This window comes from Malurus melanocephalus, unplaced genomic scaffold (genome assembly GCF_030028575.1).
Source record: "Malurus melanocephalus ecotype Western Australia unplaced genomic scaffold, MMel_1.1 scaffold_107, whole genome shotgun sequence".
Lineage (NCBI taxonomy): Eukaryota > Metazoa > Chordata > Aves > Passeriformes > Maluridae > Malurus > Malurus melanocephalus.
The window spans coordinates 1,468,319-1,489,598 of NW_026623339.1; the positions used below are offsets into that span (position 1 = coordinate 1,468,319).

General features: G+C 52.3%; 1 protein-coding gene across 1 annotated transcript; it reads right to left on the reverse strand.

Moving 5' to 3' along the window:
- Positions 1-5,242: 5,242 nt before the first annotated feature.
- Positions 5,243-20,641, reverse strand: LZTS3 (leucine zipper tumor suppressor family member 3). Its single transcript, XM_057369319.1, has 4 exons — positions 20,548-20,641; positions 11,177-11,665; positions 8,961-9,794; positions 5,243-7,470 (listed from the first exon to the last, which is right to left on the reverse strand). Exons 2-4 carry the CDS (start codon positions 11,624-11,626, stop codon positions 6,760-6,762), a joined length of 1,995 nt encoding a protein of 664 aa, XP_057225302.1. The 5' UTR covers positions 11,627-11,665; positions 20,548-20,641; the 3' UTR covers positions 5,243-6,759.
- Positions 20,642-21,280: the final 639 nt, after the last annotated feature.

The window sequence follows — 21,280 nt, forward strand, 5'->3', positions numbered from 1 at the left end:
AGAGAGAGAAAAAGAGAAGACACCGAGGCGTCAGGAAACGAGAGGGAGGAAAGCACGAGGCTGGGGTTGAATTTACACCCGGGGARGGCCGGAATGGGAGCAGGGGTCTCACGCAGGAGGTGCTGCGGAGGAGCACGGCCCAGCGCCGGCGGAGAGCTCCTGTTATTGCTGGTGAAATCGGGCAGCAGCCTCGCCCAGCCCGCCCTCCTCCCCGTGAATTCGGGGGGCACAGCTATGGATCTGCTGGAGAACGGACGACTCGGCGACGTGCATCGGTTTGGGGTGAGGAGAAGCCTCCCCAGCGCGGTGCCCGGAGCGGGGCGAAGGCCGGGGGGCTCCTCTGGGCTCACAGCGATTACCAGGTCCCAGAGAGTGCAAACGAAGACACCTCGGAGGAGCCCCGGCCCCGGGCTGGGCTCTGCCTGGGAAGGGACTGCATAGACACATCGGCCGGGTGTGCAGCATTGGGTGGTGCYGGGATGCTCCTGTGCCGGGGCTGGAGCTCTGCCCGCACGTGTTCTGCTCCTTTCAGTCACAGGAAAGGGGGAAAGGGGGCTTCTCCTCCGAGCCTGGCTCTCARGAATGGCAGAGCCACGGTGTCCCACTGGTTGTCACCAAATGTTACTCCGTGAGCTCRGATGCCACAGTGGCTCCCACATGGAGAAGACCCGCTGCAGGGACCCAGTGACAGCCGTGGGATGGGCACCACGAGGGGATGGGTCGCACCTCCCGGGCATCAGGGCTGGTGGCCAGCTGGATGTGGGAAGCTTTGGCCTCTCTGGATAAACRGGGCCACCAAGCTCGGACCACTGTGGTTATTGGGAGCCAGGCTGGACCTCACATCCCTTTCCAAAGGAGTTGAGCCCAGGGCTGAGGCTGTGAAGGTATTCACGGGAATGTTGGCTTGCCTGCAGCTGTCAGAGTTGGGAAAGAGTCCCTTTTAAATCTCCCTGGGAAAACCTATTGCTTTGGGACAGAGAGCAGGGACTTCCTGCCGGAGAGAACAGATCTGTGAAAGAGCTGTGAAAACACAGCCTGGTCCCAGGCTCCAGACCTGACACGATCCCCTTGATTGGGAGAACCAGAGGGGAGGATTATCCTGAAAACGCAGGAGCTTGGTCCTGACGGCAGTTGCACTGCCAGCGTGGAACATCCTGTTGGGAAGCCAACATCTGCCAACAGCTGGATGTGATCCCAACCCCTCGGTATACTGAGGGGTCCTGCGTGCCCTGTGGACCTCGTAGGCCACTCACAGCCCTGTTTTTGCAGAGGGTGGGAGAACATCCCAGAGCTGGGTGGTGATGCTGTGAATCCCACGGGATCGCAGGCCATGGGAATGTCCTTCARTCAGAAGCCAGATTGTCCTTGGAGGTAAAGCAGGGCTGATGGAGCTGCCTTGGGAATGTCAGAGAGGAGAGGATCAGCGTTCTGGATGGAAAGCTCCTGAGAGCAGGGTTGGGATCACCCATTCTCAGTGGRGCTGTAGCTCCAGCTCGCCCAGATGTACCTGGGAGAGGCACTGACTGCTCCAGTGGGATGGGGATGGTCTAAAAGGAGAGTCTGGAGAGCTGGGGCAGAGGAGCAGCAGGGCACAGGCAACACATGAACAGATCTTTAGCAAGGGGTCCTGGTGARCAGTAACTCATCAAGGGATTTCAAGGCTTAGGCTGAAGGTTTGGGTTAAATTGAYGGTGAGTTGGGCTCTCTCCCATCCCGGGGGTGGTGTGGAGAAGGAGGATGAGCACAACTGGGGAGCAGAGGCACAGTGAGAGGCATCTGCCCGAGGCCCAGACCCACCTSAACACCCACCTGCAGGAGCACAGATCTCCTGCTGGCCTCCTGCCAGGTCCAGGAGCCTTCAYGGCACAAAGCTGGGCAGAGATGCCTTCAGTACCCCAAACAGAAGGAAGAACACGCTGCCTTCACCTTGGAATTTGGTTCCTTGRTRAGGAGGATGCTGAGGATGCCCTGGGGTGAGCTGGGGACAGGACACCAAGGGGACAGCCAGCAGGAGSACCAGCTCTCAGGATGGGCAATGTCCTGGGCAKTTCCCACTGAGCTGGAACAATTGACTGAACCCTGTGGCAGTGCCTGCTGCTAAACTAGAGGACACCTATTGCTCTGGAGACGAGAGGCATGAAATTGCCTGAAGACAAGAGGATGCATGGCTTGGCGTGCATCCTCTCTTCTCCTCAAGAAGAAAGAGAATGGCATCCATTCCAATCCTAGGGACAGCCCCATGTCCACATTCTCCCCAGAAATGCATGGACAGCCACATCCATCAGCTGTGGAGGATTCTGGTGTAACCATCTGGGGACCATCACCTTACCCGGGAACTCCTTTCTGTCCTGTCCTATCTTGCACAGGAAGGGCCCTTACGGACCTGCAAACATTCCCAGGTGGGACACGAGGAAATCATGTCCCCTGCCAGCTCTCCTTCCCCTTTTCCAGCCCACACCAGCCTCATCTCTCCCTGGGAAAGCCGGGACACAACTCCAAGCCTGYGGCCCAGCACTCTCCAGAGATCTTTGGTCATGTTTCTCGTGAGCTCGCTGCCTTGAGTGAGCTATAAAGTGCCACTGCAAGGGGCAGGAGGGGAGCAGRATGGTCCTTTCCATGRGCAGAGCTCAGKGRRGACACCCCTGGGAGCCTCTGYCTGCACAGAGCCCTGGTGTGACACRGGCAGAGGGGATTTTGGYCTYAACCAGGGAGCATTTGCAAACCTGGCTCAGGGTGACAGCAAGCATCAAAGCAGGACAGAGTGACACCAGGCTGAGCTAATCCCATGTGGATTGCTTTCCTGGGAGGTGCTGAAGCCCTGATTCCCACTGCAGCCAGGCACAGGTTGGGGTGCTGAGCACCCTCTGTGCAGTGCTCAGCACTCGGCCCCGCTCGCCAACAGAGAAGCCACAGAGCCTTCTTGTCTCCATTTAATCATCAACACACAGAGCTGGGCTCTTATTTACATCCAAGTACACTTCTCTCTGTACAACAGYGTAAGAACAACAATTTCATTCCTCTCTGGAGCGTGGAAACCCGGAGGGGAGTGACCACCACCAGTGACAGCAGGATTGAGGCCACCAGCTGCCACCAGGCAGGGGCAGGAGCTCAGTGGGACTGTGTGAGGCACAGCAGAGTCCCTGGTTGTGGTGTTCACCCTGGGGTGAGAGGGGAGTGCTGGAATTAGCCCATCTAGGTGTTTGGGACAGTGGCAGCAGCCAGCCTTGAAATGGTGGTGGAGCAAAACTCTCCTCACAGCGAGGGGTGAGACCTTCCCTGGCACCAGAATAGGCTGCTTAGCCCACATCCTCATGGATGGAAGCAGCTGGAGCTGATCAGGGTTCTCTGTTTGCTGTGTGGGTGAGCCTGGAGCATGACTGAGCTCTGCACGTGGGGCTGGTGTCACACCAGAGCTGCTCCAGGACTTCCCACCACTGGCCTGGTTCTCCCAAAGATCTTGGGTCGTATTGCCCAGCCCCTTGTGTTGGGTATCCCAGAGCATCTCCAGTGTCTATGGACCCCCTGTGTGGGCTACTGACCTGAGACTCTCGTGGCCACGGCTTGTGGTGGTGGCCAGGGGCAAGTTAGAGAGGATTTTGGGGGCAGGGGAGAATGACATGTGAGCCAGGATGTAAYGCTGAATTCCATTAGCTCCAAGGTGGAGGAGACAGCTGGGTCAAGCCCAAACTCTGTGTGGAGTTCAAGGGACAGAGACAATTCATCAGCCCTGCTTGAGCCTCCAAGAGACATGCTGCCAGCCTCCTTGGCCATTCCCAGGAAATGTCACTCAAACACCAGCCTGGCTCCCCTTGGCTGTCCTAATCCAGGGCTAAGGTCCCAGAGCCTGAAGGAAGCTTTTGATGGGAGATTTAATCATATGATCCTGTGGAAATGTTTAGACCTGGAAGGAGCCAGGTGAGCTCCCAGCTGGGCACAGCAAYAGGAATCCAGGTGTCCCACCATCATTTTGCTCCCTCTCTGCTGAGCAAAGGGCTGGCACAGGGCAGAGGATTTGATGGGCAGCAGACCATCCAGTTGTGGGGAGGAATCCTGAAGCACAGGAATCCTTTGTGGCAGTTTGGCTCCCAAAACCATCTGTGTTTTCTGTCACCGTAGCACAGGCGGGGTGGTTTCTGCGGGACAGCCCAGTGCTTGGGGAATCCTGGGAAGATCCCGAGAGAGGGAAAACCAGCAGCAGCAACACAGTGTCTTAATGGGTGTCTGCAAGGCTCTGTCATCCAGGGAATGTCCACAGTCGAGGTCTCTCAGATCTGGATTGAAACTCTGGATCGAAGTGATGCAGTGAAGAAGGTGAAGAGAGTGGGCCTTTCCTTCTCCAAGGTGAAAAATCTTCAACATGGCACACCAGCTTTGGGAAAGAGGACAACCTGGGTTTGTCTGATGTGAAAAGAGAGCTGAGATGGTGCAAGACACCAGATGTCCAGCCCTGACACTGTGGGATGTTCGACTCTGACTTGAAGGCCCGGAGTATGAAATGGAGGAAGCTCTAGGATTTGCCTGGCCAAATCCACRTGGATGTCTCTGTGGGAACGGCAGGATCTGCTGCTGGGTGACTCCTTCCTTGGTGGGGTGCATGGGTGGATGTCCAAGAGTGCTGGAGCATCTTCAGGATTTGCAGGAGTCAGACCTGACCTAATCCCCCTTTCATGGCTGGTCCTGGGAGAGAGGCTTAGCCTGAGCTGCCCTGGTTTTCTCCATGAGTTATGTCTTCCTCCAGCTCCACAGACATGAGCAGAAGCRGTGGGAAAAGACAGGAACCATCAGCTGGGGTCTTGAAACGCCCTGATCTTGTTGCACATGTCCATTTTCTGCAGCTCCAGGGATCTCTGGCAGCCACCACCAGCTCTTGGCCAGTGACCTGGGCTGCCTGGTGACCTGGGTTGGTGGGACAAATGGCAGTTTCCACTCTTTGCTCAGTCTGGAGCTCACCACAACAATGTTTGTTCCCAAATTGAAGGTCAGACCTGGTTGTGAGCAGGGGAGCTTTGGGGAGACAGAACATGGAAGATGTGCAGGTTCAGGGCTTTTGTTTGGAAGGTCTTCAGCCCCTCAATGCCTCGAGGCTCTTCCTTGGTGTGCTCATGAAATGTGATCTGGCCAAACTTTCTGGAGTCACCTCATGGATATTTCAAGACGTCCCAATCCTAATTCTGATTTTCTCTTCCAGCTGCTCCCAGGGCAAAGAGCCAAAATCCCCACTTCTGCCAATCCTTTTGCCACCCCCCAGCAAGTGCAAACTCCACTTTGCAACATTTTCCTTCTCTTTATTGTGAATCRTGGTTAAAAATGTCCAGGGAGAACCAAGCTCACTTTGCCCACATTTTCAAGCAGAACACCAGTTTTTGCTGCCTCAGTGACTGCACACATAGGATTTGGTTTATTGTTCTGCCAGGRCATAAGCACTTGCGTGATCTTAAGCATTTTCCCCTCTTACGACTCTTTTCACGCTCSGAGTTGGTAGCTGAGTATTTTCTTAAGCTAGGCGTGCGTTGATGTCCATTCCTGGAGTGTGGGGCGCCCCGTGGGATGGCCGTGGGCGCTGTTTGGGATGGCTGTGCAGGATGACCACTCAAGGATGACCACTGCAATCCAGCTGTGATGCTGCTGTGCCCCCTCTGTGACTCCTGAGTGAGGCTTGAGTGCCRTTTTTAAGCAAACCCCGGACCGAGAGAGTGCATCGAGACGTCACTCCTTTGGGGACAGGGTGGCACAATTGCCCACTTTGGGGGCAGATTGCTAAAGCTTCRGTTTGCATAAAGATCCCACGGGTTTGGAGGCTTCCCCAAACCTCGATTCCATTGACTTTGGGAAGTAAGGGGGCTCTTGGGGTGGGAAAGTAGCTCGGATTTCCAAGCTTTTTTCTTGCTTGGATATAGAGTTAGAGTAAGGGGACCAAGGCAGAGGTGGGAGGGTATTTCTGCTCCCGGGATTGGTCACAACCTGGGAGAGGAGTGGAACCGCAGGAGGAAACCACAAGGAAATGAAAACGCAGCATGTGTTAAGCTCTGCTGAGCCTCCAGAGAGGCTCCTGCTGGGACATCATTCCTTGTTGGCTTCTGTTACCAGGACAGGCTCATCCTGCTCCTCGAGGATGTCCTAACCTCTTGCAGCCAGGGCAAAGAGGGAGTCATCTGGTAGAGATATGTCTGGTTTCACTGAAATCAGTGGCCAAGCTCACACTGACTTCACTAAGACCACCGTCTAGACAGGATACTCGATGCAGAACATTTGAGTTTGCTCATGATCCCGAGAGCTTTGCTCTGTTAGCCAATGTGGCTAAAAACGTCCTGGAAAAAAAAAACCAAAAAAACCAACCCCAAAAAACAACAAACCTGCCGCTTTGAACTGTTTTGCTGCACGTAAATGCTTGGAAAACSGAAGAAACCGAATACAACCCTCAAAAACAACCAACCAAAGAAGGGTGAATTGTAGGAGAGGGGGTGGCAGCCTCTAGCAAAATAACAGTCCAGGCAGATTACAAAAAAAGCCGATTGACCCTCACCAGCTGTACTAGGAAAAAACCCAGACGAGATATCGTATTATCAGTAGAAAACCAACGCACATCCACAGTTATTTTACCTACAGAGCACAGAAGTGGAGAGGAAGGGTGATGGAGCCTGGTGGGAGCACACTCGCACCGCTCCGATGGGAGCGCGTTATCCTTCGGAAGATCACTGGCTTGAGTACGTAGTACATGCACAGCAATAAAAAATTCTGTCATGTCGCCTCGGTCCCTCCTCAGATCTCAGTGGACTCTATTCGCTCGAGTCTGGAGGGAGTCCATGTCTTCTTCTCCTCGGTGTGTGGTGGGCTGGTTGCCTTGGTGTTCATCTCGTTGACCTTGTGCTCCAGGAGCTGGTTCTTCTGGTACATCTCCACGTAGTTCAGCTGCAGCTGCTTCTGGTACTTGATGACCTTCTCCTTCTCCTCCTGCCACGTGCGCCGCTCCTCCTCRAAGTCCATCACCTGCTGCTCCCGCTGCTGCCGCTCCAGCTTCAGCTCCGTCTGCAGCCGCTCCACCTCCTTGCGCAGGGTGTTCACGCTGTCCTCGCTCTGCCGCTGCATCTTGGCCTCGTCGCTCTCGCAGGCCAGCGGGTCCCGCAGCTTTTCCCCGAGGTCCCCTCCAAAAGGMCCCCCAGGTCCCATGCTGGCAAGTGTCCGCTTCAATCCGGAGACCTCCAGCTCACAGTGGTTCAGTTTTTCCCGCAGCACCTGGACCTCGCTCATCTTGCGCTGCAGCTCGCTCTCGCAGATCTCCAGGTTGACGCTTTTGGAGCTGTAGGAGTCCTTCAGGGTGAGGATCTGCTCCTCTTTCTCCCGCAGGAAGTTCTTACCTTCCTTGAGCTGCGACCGCAGTCCCACGATCTCGTTGAGCTTTTGGGAGACGTCGGCTTGGGAGTCCTTCAGCTGCTGCTTGAGCAGGGAGATCTCGCCWGCYTTCTGGCACACCTGTGGGGASAACACCCATGAGAGTGAGGAGCTGCTTGTCCCCCGTGCTGYCYGTGAAAAACCYTGCTYAAGGACTCAGCCTTCACCAGGACARACYTAGAGGCTGTCCCCACCTCTGTGTTTTTCCCTGGCTCTCAAAGACCTGATGCTGTTCCCAGCTGGAGTTGCCCAAACAGCCAAGCCCAGTGCTGCAATCCCCACCAGTGATACTTCCCCACTGCATTCATCTCACTCACCCAACCTCGACCCCAAACCTTCTGCTCCCAGTAGGATTTTCCCACTGACCTCAGTGGCATCTGGATCTTGAACAAGTCTAAGACAGAAACATCTTAGACCCAGAGACCACCTGGGTTCTCCCTGAGCACTGGACAGGAGGCAGAGACAGTAGATGTTACTTACTCATCCTATGATGCCTTCCTTCCCAAAATCTCCTAAAGAACCCATGAAGTGCTCAAAGCCACCTTGGATGGGACTTGGAGCAACCTGGTCTAGTGGAAGGTGCCCCTGCCTGTGGCAGGGAGGTGGAACTGAATGGACTTTAAGGTCCCTTAAAAGACCTGGGCAGAACCGCTGGTCAAAGGAGAATAATGCAGTCTGCTCCTTCTGGGATGTATCTTGCAGAGGTTTTACAACAGCCTCTAATAAGCTCTGCTGAACATCTGCAAATGGCACATTTCAGAGCCTAATTAATCCCAGCTTTATTGACTTTCCATCAGGATTAGCAGAATAAGGTCTTCTTGATTCTAGAGCTACATTTTGCCTCTGCACTCTTAATAAATTTAAAGTTTCTAGCCCATGCACGGAAGGATTAAAATTCTTCACATGATCAAGCTGAAAAAAAAAAAAGGTATGTTAGCACTGGCTATACAAACAGACTTTGATTAAACGTTCTAAAAATAGAAACAGTAGGAAAAAATTATGTAGGACTGTACAGGAGAACGAGAAAGAAGAATTTGCCTTTCAGCTTTTTAAGAGACATTAACAACTGAAAACAGCGTGTTACAGTGGAAAAGCATGAAGCAGACATGGCTGTCGATACCATTCTTAGCTCAGTTGCTTTTATATCTTCAAGTTTAAAAAAATCAAATATCTGAAAAGCGGTTTCAAGGTTTGCCTGAATGCAAACGGTAGAAGAATGTAATTAAAATAGMCTTAAACTCATTTTTGGCAGGCACRARTACCTGTGTGGAAMRACCTGTGTTCCCTGAAACTGGATTTGAATGTCACAGCCTGGAGTGACCAGGCTGTGGAGTCAAATTATTAACCAGCACAGGAGGAATGTGCACAAAAAGCTGTGCTTATTTTAGCTTGATTGAAATCAAGGCTGGGACTCAGACGAGTGAGGTGGCAAGTGTCACCTCTTGCCTGGAGGCCACCAACCCATGGCTGTRTTATCTGTGGGCTCCACTTAGGGCATGTGGGAGGTACTTTGGGTCACCAAACCCCGCRATGAAAACCTCACTCAAGGTCCGTCACAACAACGCTCTTACCTCCCACTTGGTCTCCTCGATCTTYGGGAGAAACTCAGCCTGCTCCTTTTTGAAAGCCACGAATTTCTTCTCCAGCTCCTCTCGCTGCTGGAGGAGTTGTCCCATGTCATCCTGGAGTTTTTTTTTCTCCTGCTGGAGCTTGAAAATCTGGAGCTGCAGAGCCTGCTGAGCCCGCTGYGCCTTTTTGGAGACCTGCTGCAGCTTGTTGGCGTAGTTCTGCCTCAGGTCCTCCATCTCCCTCTCCCAGATCTTCTGCTTCTCCTCGAACACCTGGAAGATAGCAGCCTCACTCTTGTCCAGGTTCCTCCTCATCTGCAGCACCTCCTGCTCCTTCTCCCACAGCCTGTCCTCCAGGTCCTGGATGATRTCGTCGGTCGAGGGCGAGTGGAAAGGCATCGTTTCGTTGAGATGGTTCAGTCTGTTGAAGGATGAGGTGCTCTTGCTCGAGGACCGCCCGCTGTCTGAGGTAGATATCCCGTTGTATCCCACGATGTTCTTCTCCACGTAGGTGGTCCCGATGCGGTTGATGTGGCTGGTGGAGGCGCTCATGGGGCCCACGTGCTGGCTGTAGCCCGTCCCGTAGGTGGGCAGGCTGGTTAGCGAGTTCCTGCCCGAATCTGAGAGCCCCCCGCCCCCTTGGTTCGTAGTCCTGTTAAGGCTGCTCTTGTCGAGTCCCCCCTTGGGTGCGGACGGGCTATTGCTGTTGGCGTGGTTCAAGCTCTTCCTGTTCTCTGCCATCCCGTTGCTCTGCGGCGGGCAGAGGTTCTGCATGGAATGGAAGTTTTTAGGAACTACTGGTTTAAAGGCTGAGGGTCTAACTAAGGGCTCATTGCTCTGCAAAAAGGAAAAAGGAGCAGGCGTCAAACATGGCAAGAGGCTCGGTAATGACATACAAAAGAGACACAGCGGCATGGGGTGGGGCTGGTGCAGCTTGGGCTGGCTCTTTATCCCACCCTGTTACACCCTGGACTGTTTTGGGTTGACCTGTGGTCACTCACAGGGCAGCACTTTGTTTTCCCTTGCCCCAAATCTGTGTGATTTTTACCCAGAGTACTTCTAGCTTCTCTTTACGAGCAAGGCTGCCCCTTGCTTACCAGATCTAACCAAAATAACTCTAATTTGGGCTGATTATATCTCTAGCACTGAGGTTGCACTGCCCTTTTGTTGAAATCTTATTTGAAGCCTTGCATTAGGGTGCCCCAGGAGCATCACCCTCCCTGCTACCAGCAGTGACCTCGTGTCCTGCTGATCCTCAGACAGGAGCAGGTGGGAGCTGTGACCCCARCAGTGACCCCAGGCAATGAACTGGAGCTGCTCTTCATTTGAAATTTGTGTTTCATGTGGGCATAAGCGATGCTGGGGGACAATGGATCACAGCTGCAAGGGATTTAGAAAGGATTTTGAAACCTTGCATATTCCTCACCCAATCAATGAATCATTAGAACCAAAATTTTCCCCAGAATGGGATTGAGTCTCCCCTACTGCAGGTTGGATTTTAGGTGAAAATTGAACCGGAGGAAGCAACAATGTTTTGAAAATGGCTTTCGGGAGAAACAGAGCAAGCCCCAGTGAACAGGCTGGAGACTGTGAGACTGAGATGGACTGCAGGGGCTGCTGGATTTAACAACCCAGGAGAAAAGGCCACCAAATGCTGCAGAAATAATGCTGGGCACAAATTATGGAAGTCACTGGAGCAGAGCAGCAGGCTACATAAAACAGGGCTGGCTCTGGGGCTCTGCTCCTCCAGGCCTGGGAGGTTTTGCTCCCTGAAGCCACGAGGACTGGGATGGGAKGGGTTGGGAGGGGTTTAGAGSGGTAATTTCCAASCCCTGTCACCTTGGAATTCCAAAGAGATGTTCGTGGCTGCTCTCAGCCAACAGCTTTATGTGGCAGTGAGTGGTTGGAAAATGCCCGTAAAAGGCACAAAACATGAGAGTGGGACTCAAATGCTGGACGTGAAACAGGAGCCATGTCCAGTTCCTTCCCCATCCATCAGGAGGGTAGGCACAGCATCCTGGGGAAGTTGGAATAGCTAGTGATTTAAATACAGCTTAAATGAGCTGTATTGTGGTCATGCCCTTGGGTTCCTCGAGAACTAACAACCCCACTGAAAGTAAGAATTAAATCATCTCTACATTAAAATGTACAAAGTAACAATTAGTTGCCCAAGACCTCCTGGTCCGTGCTTCCAGAGACGTGCCCCAGGAGKTCCTCACCTGGTCTAGTTTGCCGGAGATCGGCAAAATCTTTGGTGGGTTACCGGGCTCTCGGTACTGGGGAGGCGGCGGCAGGTTCTTCTCGTTGTTGGTGGTCACGTTGCCGCAGATRTCCATCTTCACCTTCTCGCTCTTGCGCAGGTCGCCGTTGATGTAGAGCGAGTTGGAGACTTTCTCCGACTTGTAGGTCTTCTCCTCGCCGGAGTAGCGGTTGGAGATGTCCCGCGCCGAGTAGCCGTTGCGGGGCCCGTCCGTCTGCCGGCCGCTGCTCTGCGTCCGGGTGCCCACGCTCTTCATGGCGAACTCCTGCTCGTTGGCCACGCCGCTGCCCACGCTGCCCATGGCGCTCTTGGGGATGGTCTGGGAATGCCGGGGGGCGAAGCCGTGGAATTTGTCCGGGCTGGCGTAGGCCGGGTCACTGCGGACGGGCAGCGTCTCTAGAGTGGCCATGGCAGCGTAGGGGTGAGGTGGAGGTGCAGCTCAGTGGCACTGGGGCAAGGAGGGAGAAGGGTTGTTAGAGAGATGCCTTTTCCCCTTTTGCCCCAAAATCATGTCCCAGTGATGGGATTCTCCTCCTCTCTGCGACCCTCAGATCCCTTGGAGGAGCAGCATTCCCCAAATCCCACCCACTGTTATCAAAACCAGTTATCACTGTTTCCTGATCTTCTCAATACAAGGATCAGTGTTCCCAGGGGAGTGGGTTGCATGGATTTTAGGCAGCAGTGAGACACGACCATTTGCTGTTTCCAAGCTTGAATTATTCCTGTCACTTTTCCCAGGTTTGAACAAGTTTGTGTTCCTGTGGGGACTGAAGGTCTCCATCCCTGTTCCCTCCATCCCTGGTCCCTCCAGCACATCCCTTACCGATGATATCACAGGGCTTAACCAACCCACTTCCCAATCTCTTCCTTGGGATTGTTCCTCACCTGAACTCAAACTTTTAAAAAGATGCTTTTGTCCTGGTGTCATCTATATTTTCCTTCAAATCTTTATTCCCCTTCYCCATTTGATTCTTACTTAGGCTATGCCTTGGGCTGGCCAAAACTAGGCCATGGGACATGGATAAGGTGCAAATAATAATTTTAAAAGTTGTCTTTGACCAGGGTTGTCCTGGGACCAATTCTCACATGTCCAGATGCTCTTCATCAGCTTTTACACAAAGGGGAATGTAAAATCTTATTTAATCAAATAAAAGACCCACAACAACTTTTTTTTTGTTACCTCATTGAATAATGGAGAATTTGAACCTGTACCAGCCAAGGATCTCATTACCTGAAAGAAGGGAGAAGGTGAATGGCAATTTTTGGGTGACTGAACCAATCCTGGAGGAGCAGGGTCAGTGGCGCTGACCAGCTGACCTGTGACCACCCAGCCCTTCAGAGTTCATTGACTCTGTCCCCATGGGCCAGAACAGATGCTTTTCTTTTATCTCAGGCACCCCCAGTTCCTGTTTTTCCAGGATAAACCATCCTGGAAATGCGGGGAATAAAGCAGGACTTAAGGACAGTGGGAGGTACAGGTTTCCCCATGGATGGGATAAAAATAGTGATGCCCTTTGGAGAGAGGTTCAGGGATGGAGGAACTCAAGCAGGACCAGCAGGAAGGGGAGATGGAGAAAAATCCCAATTTCAGGGGGTTTTCCCTCTCCTTGGGGCAGGGATGTTCATTCAGCCCTCCCTGAGTAAAGCAGCAGAGCTGGATTTATTTCCCTGGAGAGCRAGCTGAGGTCTGGAGCTCAGCTCCCCTGTGGTGTTCACAGGGCCTTGCTATTTGCACTAATAATGGAACGGAGAAAGAATTTAAAAGGTTAAAGCAGGGTCTGTGCTGCTCCACTTGGCTTTTATTAAACTGCATTTCTGGAAGCTTCTCTTCCCCCTTTTTTAGCATCCTGCCCTGTCCAAAGTCCAGCCCGAGCAGGCAGATGTGGCCAAGTGCAGAGGGAGAAAACACAGAGTTGTGGAGATGGGATTTAAGATCCTTTCCAACCCAACCCCTTGTGGGATTTTATGGAGCAAAGCACATGAAGTGAACATTTTGTACTCCCTGCTGAGAACGTCCTGCTGTTTGCACCTCTGTCCCCAGCACATGATCTGATGTCATTGCCCTATGAAAGTCTAAAGACCAGGCAGTAAAGGATCCCATGAGCACGTGTGGGGAGCCAAAACACGAGTGTTTATTGCTCACAAGTGACAAAAGCTCCGCCAGCAGCGACAAGTGGCAGGGTCTGGTGACATATCCGGCATGTGACATGGGGACGCGTGGTTTTCCCTTTCCTGAGCAGCACTCAAGGCTCACCACCYCATCACACCCTAAAATTTTTTCCCCAAGAACATCATCACTGACAGCTCATGAGTGGGTTAATCCAGGAGCAATGAGGAAGGACGGAGAGCACCCACCCAAARCCAGTGCCTTTGGATTTTATGAGTCAAGGGAAGACTTTTTGTCCTGCTAATTTAGGAATAACCTGCTTTTCGGTGACTTTGGGAACCTTTATAGRCTGTGATTTCTTTTTATGGGACGCCAGGCACCATGGGAGGGATGTGCTGGAAGGTCTCAGCTCCAGACAAGGAAGTGGCATCGTCTCCTTGCAGAACTCCCCAGCCAGCAGAGGAGAAATTCAGGTTACCTTTCCCTCTCTGGGTAAATTTCACGGTGACATTTGCACATTTACATTGACTCTCTGAGGGCAGGATGAGGTCACTGGAAAGTCTGATCCTTCCAAAAGGGAAAAAAAAAAAAAAAAAAAAAAGGCCAACACAACAACAAGCGTTTTCTTTTAACTGGGAATCATCCAAGAGAATATTCTGAAAAAAAACCTTGTTCTTAGCTTATGTTTACTGCAAACCCGGGATCTGATAAACAGAGCATACAGACAAGTGTTACAAATATGTTGTTAAGGAGATTCCAGAAGTGCCAACAGATCCCTGACAGTACAGCTTTGTTTGCCAAAATGGGCCTTTTTTTTTTTTTTTTTTGAGAACAACAACTCTTGGGTTTGTATCTTTTGGCCAGCTCCAGTTCCCACTCAGGTTTTACATTGGTTGTTCCTCAGCTGAACTGTGAAATCAAATTTTGAGCACAGGAACAACATTACCATGCTCCAGCATAGAGCAGGAGGGTTTTTTTTCATTCCTGCCTTAAACTTCAGCATCTCTGCAGTGACTGGACAAGAGGGAATGGCTTCAAACTGACAGGGCAGGGATAGATGGGATATTGGGAAGAAATCCTTCCCAGTGAGGGTGGGGAGGCCCTGGCACAGGCTGCCCAGGGAAATTGTGGCTGTGCCATCCCTGGAAGTGTCCAAGGCCAGGCTGGACGGGGTTTGGAGCAWYCTGGGATAGTGGAAGGTGTCCCTGGATGGTCTTTAAAGGTCCCTTCCAACCCAAWCTATTCCATGATTCCATGATAACTGCCTCCCTCCCAWGGGAAYATGAACTAAAAGCAGGTGATTCCCRAGGGAGCTGAGTCCATGAGCACAGGGAGGCTGGGGAAAGCCGAGTGTTTTTCCTTTGCCAGCGTTTCATTCCCAAATCCATCCTTTAGARTGAAAGAGGAGTCACCCTCGTGCATGGCTGGGCTTGGAAGAGACCCCCACASCACCTCAGAGAGACAAAAGTAGTTACAGTGGGAACCTGAGTGAAGGGACTTTCTGCAGACACGAGGGAGAAAACCTCTCCAGAACAAACACTGAGCTGAATTCCAACTTCCCAGCATTCCTGTGTTAATAAATGCTAAAAAGCTTCCTTTTGTCTGCCCAAGGTCCCTTCCTGGTTGGCATCTCTGTACCAGCACCTTGCCAAGGAAAAGCACCTTATTTAATCAGAACATTATTTAATTTGACCTTCTCTGACCAAAATACTGGGAATCCACACATTCCACATTGTATCCTCTCCCCATCCCATCCAACTGCCCCTTGGTCTTTCCTGCCTCGGAGCCAACAACATTTTGATGCCTGATGCACAAAATCTGGGGTGAAACGTCCTTTTCCCAATTGTGGTGGGCAAACTTTGCATGTCCACCTCTTATCAAGGTTTCCCACTGTGGACACTCCTCGGTGTTATTGTAAATACAGTAATTTGTAAAACAACAACCGTGCCTTCACACTTGCTCTACCCAAACGATCCAATGAACGATTCCGTGAACGCCTTCCAGTTAAACAGAAATAAAATTGTTCTGAGATAAGCAGCTGAATGGTTAACTGGGACTAAATTATGGAGGCCTGGCTCTGTTTCTGCCTGGGGAGGTTAATTGTTAACACTCTCCCAACAAAAGCCTTCGGGAGACAGACATACCTCGGCTCAGTGCCACGGGGAGAAGGGAATCAATCATCGCTCCTGGGCAYGGAGAAATCTGGCAAAGAGCCCCAGAGCAAGGCAGAGCCTTGGCACAAGGCATGMAAAGGCATCTGAAGGTCAAAAATCGCCCTCCTTGCCAAGTGTGGTAACAGGTGTGCCCCTGACCTTCATTGGTCAGGTTTGTTTGCATCGGATTTAAYGAGAGAGCGATTAGTGACACAAGAATCCCTTAGTGACACAAGAATCCCGTGCTCTGCTTTGTTGTTTTTGTAGGGGTAGGAATGCACCTGCCCCGTTTTTAGGGCTCAAGTTGGTTCTGTTTGTTGGCAGAGGTGCTGAGGGGTTGGTTCAGCTGGTGGAGGAAAAGGCAGCACGTCCTGGGGTGGTGGAATGGGTTAGAAAGGAAGGGTGGGAAAAAGAATGGCTGGGATCATTTCAGCTGCTTCCAGGAAGGTACGTGGAGAGGGAAGGGAAGGACAGAAATGGGTCAGCAGTGAAGATCCTGTAGGGAAAAAAAACCACCTTTGTCCAGTGAGGCATTAACAGGGTCTGGGGAAAAGCCACCACTGAAACCCAACGCTTGAAATTACCCTCGGAGAATCACAGAAAYACAAAATGATTGAGGTTGGAAAAGCCCTCAAAGACCATGGAGTGCAACCGTTCCCCCAGCACTGCCAAGGCCACCCCTAAGGGTGTGTTAAATCCCTCCAGGGATGGGACTCCACCCTGCCCTGGGCAGCTGTGCCAGGGCTGGACACCCTTTCCATGAAGAATTTTTCCCAATATCCACTTTAAACTTCTCCTGTTTAGAGGCTGTTCCCTCTCACCCTCTCAGTTTCAGGTGCAGGTTTCAGTCACATCCCTCACCTCTCCTTGCATATCAGATCCTCCAAAAAAGCCACTCAGCACTGCTGTGCTTCCTGCATGTCACAGGCCATCAGGTGTCACCTCCTTAGGGCCGTGCTGGACCCAAACCTGGCTGAGAGCTCCTGACTGGGATGGGTTCAAGGGGCAGGGACAGCACAGCTCCCCTCCCACCTGGCACCTCCTGTTCTCCTCCAGTCTGAAGAACGGAACAGAATGAGCTTTTCCCGTCTCTCACAAGCATTTTTTCCAGCCCTCAAGTAATTCTTGTGGCTCTTTTCTGCCCCTCCTCCAGCTCCTTTCCCCCCATCCTGGCTCGGTGGCTGCCAGATTTTCCTCCGCCACTGAAACACGGCACGAACGCACTTGAACCTGTCTGCAAAAACATGAAAATCCCCRGCTTTCCAACCACAAGCTTTTTCCACAACCAAAAGCCAGATGAAGTCAGAAGAACAACTCCTGCTCCTTCCCTAGGACACAAGCCTCTCTTTTCCCATTTATCCCTGCACTGTGGATCYTTTTTCCCCCATTCAGAGCTAAAAAGCAAACTCAGGAAGGCAGGTTGGGGGGTCAGGAGTGGCAGATTTTGTAGCCACCCTCAGACCCCTTTTGGCGTGTGGGGCTGCTGTGTATCTGCACATTTTCCATCCTTCTGTGTGAAGGATTTATTATTGGATTTACTTTTGGACACAATCCTGAGTGAAGGGCTCCAGGGAGCCCTGCTGGAGCAGGGAGGTTAAACTTGGACTACCCAGCATGGTAGTTCTGCCCAGGAACATCCAATTTGGGAATTTGGGGACCATCCTTTCCCTCTGTGATCCCCCCATTTTCCAACTACACCTGTCCCCAGGGGGAGGGGGGACTGCACAGAGACCTGCGGCATCCTCTGGGTGACTGGGCCCAGTTAAAACCCATCACCCCTCCCAGTATGAACTTATTTCTGAGACAGGAGCATCACCCTTTGCTTTTCTCTCCTGAAAACGTGGCATTTTCAGGATGGGATGGCAGGATTAGGGGCAGGCAGGTCATGGTTTTGGGGGCTGCRCTTCCTCGGGGCTTCTTCAGGGAAATAAAAGCAAGCCCGGCTTAGCAACATTTCCTTTTCCTTTCCGCCTGCTAATGAGATAATTACAGCCTTTTGTATTCTGGGAAACCACTTTCTCATTATGGGGGCCGCAGCAGCTATTTACATAATAAGGCTGAAACAAAAGAGATGAGATGAAAAGACCCAGGCGGCTCTTCGGGGAAGCTCTCATGGAGCTGCCAAGGGACAGCCTATAGGGTGACAGATTCCTCTGTCCCCAAAGCTCCTCTGCTCTGGAGTTGGTGGCAGAATCTGGAATTAGGGTGTCCCATGCATGGGGTGCTCCTCCCTCTTGGCTGTGGGGGTCCCCAGGGCTCTCAGAACCTTTTATGAAGCACCCATTGCAATTCCCAATACCAGAGGATTTGGGAGGGTGGCCATAAATGGGGACCCTCGAAGGTCAAGGAGAGTCACATCAGTGTTTGTGGGGCTCACACAGGTGCCTGGGGACAAATCCCACCAGCAGAGGATGTTTGGTACCAAACTGGCCCATCCCTTGTCCCAGCTCCTGTGTCCCAGTTTCCTTCAGCTGTACTCAAGGGACATTCTGGGAATCAACCTGTCCCATCCCATATCCCATATCCCTGTTTCTTGTTTCCCTTTCTGGCCAAAGGATGTGATGGGTACCAGACTGTCCCAGCCCTTTTTCCTGTGGCCCCAATTGGCCAAGGGATGCACTGGTTACAAACTTGTCCCATCCCATTTCCCATTCCCTTTTCCCATTTCCCATTCCCCCAGCCCCCAAGTGACACTGTGTACCAACCTGTCCCACCCCATATGCCACTTCCCTGCCCCCACAGCTGGCTGGGGGGACACTGGGCACCAAACTGTCCCATCCCACACCCCAGTGCCCTGTCCCCCAGCTGGCCAAAGGACTCTCTGTGCACCAAACTGTCCCTGCCAGCCCCGCCACCTCCCTGCCCCAATAAAGGCCCCATTGTTCTCCCCGACAAAGCCTGAACAGTGCAGCCTGCTCCACCTTCCCTGGCCAGTCCTCCCAGTCTGCTATCAGTTTTCCTGCCTGGGCTGGTGGCTGTGTTTAAAGGACACAGTCCACTGCCACCCTGTCCCCATCCCCCAGGAAGTGGCAGAAGGGGGAATCGAGGCAAAGCACAGCCACAATCTGCCCTGTGGAGCACATGGCCTTGGCTCCGTGCCCTGCTGCTTGTCCTCCTTCCCTCTCCACTCCCTGAGGGTATTTCAGGAATGGACACCCCTCACAGCTTCCTGGAAACCCCTTTTTGACAGTAAAATTATCAATAAATCAATCTGGGCATGGCTATTGCTCATCCAGAATCAGTTGCTCCACCTGTCCCAAGCCCACCTCCCCCCAAATCCTCATCTCAGGGTGTTCCCRCTGTAATCCACGTGATTTTCCCAATGCAAAAAAGCAGACAGAGTGGAATTAAAAACCAAGCACCTGGCAGGTTGTGCCAGTCTTGAGCTGTTCCAGGAAGGAAAGAAATCAGAATTATTYTGGAGGCTGCAGCGAGGTGGGTAAAACCCCGGAGAAACCTCAGCACACGTGGAGGTGTGACAAGGTGCATTTTACAGTCCCAGGGAGGCTTTTTGGTCACCATCCTTGGAGATTTTCGAGTTCTGAGTGGACTAGGCAGGGTCCACCAGCAGCAGGATGACCTGGGGAACTTCTGGAATCCTTTCCACCAGGAATTAAACTGCCATGGGATTTTTCACCAGCAAGACCGGGGCTATCCACCAGCGTTCCCCTGGTCAGAGTCCTCATCCTTAGGGGTTTTTTTTTTTCCTTTTCCCCATCTGYTCTCAGAGCCCTGGGTTTGGATCCAGGCTGGCATTCTCCAGGATGCAACTGAGGCCATGGGATTCCGTGTCTGTCCCCATCATCCCAAGGACCAGAGTGCCAGAAGCACCAGGATGGTTTAATCTCAACCCAAACCACCACCCCAAATCCCATGGGTCCATCCTCCACCTGTGACCCTCGGGACTGCCCCCAGAAGATGCTCAGGGCCAGCTGTGTCACTGTCCCCAGTGAGGTCCCGATGGCAGCCTCTGCCCAGGAAAGCAGAGAATTCCCTGAATTCCCTCAAAAAGGGCAGTTGGATGGAGCAGCCTCAGAGGGTCTGGGCTGCTTGGGGTCATCCCAGCCCTGCGTGCCTCAGTTTCCCCTTGTTAAGGGGCTGCCAGCAGGATCCAGGGTGAGCTTTCCCCACCCTGAACCATCCATCTCCATTCACCCCATTTCTGCTCTGGCCCCCTGGAGTGAACACAGCCCAAAAAGCACCTGGAAAGGGTGAGCCCTGCACTCATCCCTTTAGGGATGGTGGCTGGAGACAAAGTGCTGCCAGCTGAGCCCGTGGTGTCCCCAGCACAAGGGGTGGTCACCCCTGGAGCATCCTTGCACATCCCCACATCCCAGATCTCAGGGATCCTGGTGAATCCCAGCTCCAGCCCCACTCCTCAGTCCAAAATGCCAGGAAAACCCCCTCTCTTTGTCACCAGATCCCCCCCCTGCACCATTTAAACCCCTGCACCTGATCCCACCCTTTAGGATGAGCCATCACCCCCAGAGCGGTCCCAAAAGCCGTCCCCACGAGCTCTGCCGTCCCCAAATCTCTGTCCCCGCAGGAAGGACAAGAGGGGACCCTCCAGGGGCTCCCCCCGCCACCAGCCCGGCACTGATTTATCATTAACTCGCCCCGAGGAGTTTCTTGGGCGCGGAGCCAGCCCGGGAATTGCTCGCTCCTCCCCGGACACCACGCTTGGAGAGAGTCCCTATGGTGGCATGTCGCGACAGTGCCTTGTCCCCAATGCCGGAATTAGCGCTACTAAAGCGGAGCGGTGCCCCAAAATCCGCTGGGGTGCATGGTATCAGTGCTGTGGGGTTCCAGCTGGATTCAGGGGGAGTTTATGGAGGGGGAAATCGCGGCTTTGCCCACCCAGATCCGCGCACCCCATCTCTGCGGCGAACGCAGCCCCGTGTCCCCCCCCCAAAAAAAAAAAAAAATCACCCGAAAAGAGTTCCGCCAGCTCAGCCCTGCGTTAATTCACCGAAAACACTCCGYTCCCCTGCCCGGCCCCAAACAAAGACACCCAGAGGGGGAAGGAGAGGAAAAAATCCCGCAAAAAAGCCGGCACCCACCGGGATTTACCTGCGCAGCCCAGGGGTGCGTCCTGCCGCTCCCCATCCTCCGCCGAGCGCGGAATTCATTGTTTCACCTGCTTGGTATCCCGGGAAAAAGTCCAAAATAATACCTGCGGAGTGCAACCTGCTGCTGGGCTGCGGCCAAGGGCTGCCCTTGGCTCGGTGGGATTGGCCACGGCGCCCGCAGGAGCTTAACTCTTTGTTAAATCAAACACCGGCAGCGATTTTGGGGCTGATTTTAGCTTAAACGGTTTGGTTTGGTTTTAGCTTAAACGGGAACTTTGGAGKCAGACTCTTGGTTTTCCTGAAATRAGGTTTGGGAGTTCGCTTTTTAAAWTTTTTTTAAATGKGGATTTTGGGCTCTGATGGCTTGGTTTTGTTCAAATAGGGATTTGGGGATCTGAAACTTGKTTTTGTTCAAATAGGGATTTGGGGTTCAGGAGTTTATTTTTGCTCAAACAGGGAATTTGGGGTTGGACTGCTTGTTTTTCTTCAAATTACAATTTTAGGCTCTGACAGCTTGGTTTTGCACAGAGAAAGTTTTGAGGGTCTGACAGCTTGTTTTGTTTAATTGGAATTTTGGGTTCTGACTGCTGTTTTCTATTTATTATTATTATTATTATTATTATTATTATTATTATTATTATTATTATTATTATTATTATTATTATTATTATTTTTATTATTATTAATAATAATAATAATAACAACAATAATGATATCATTTTTTCAAATAGGGA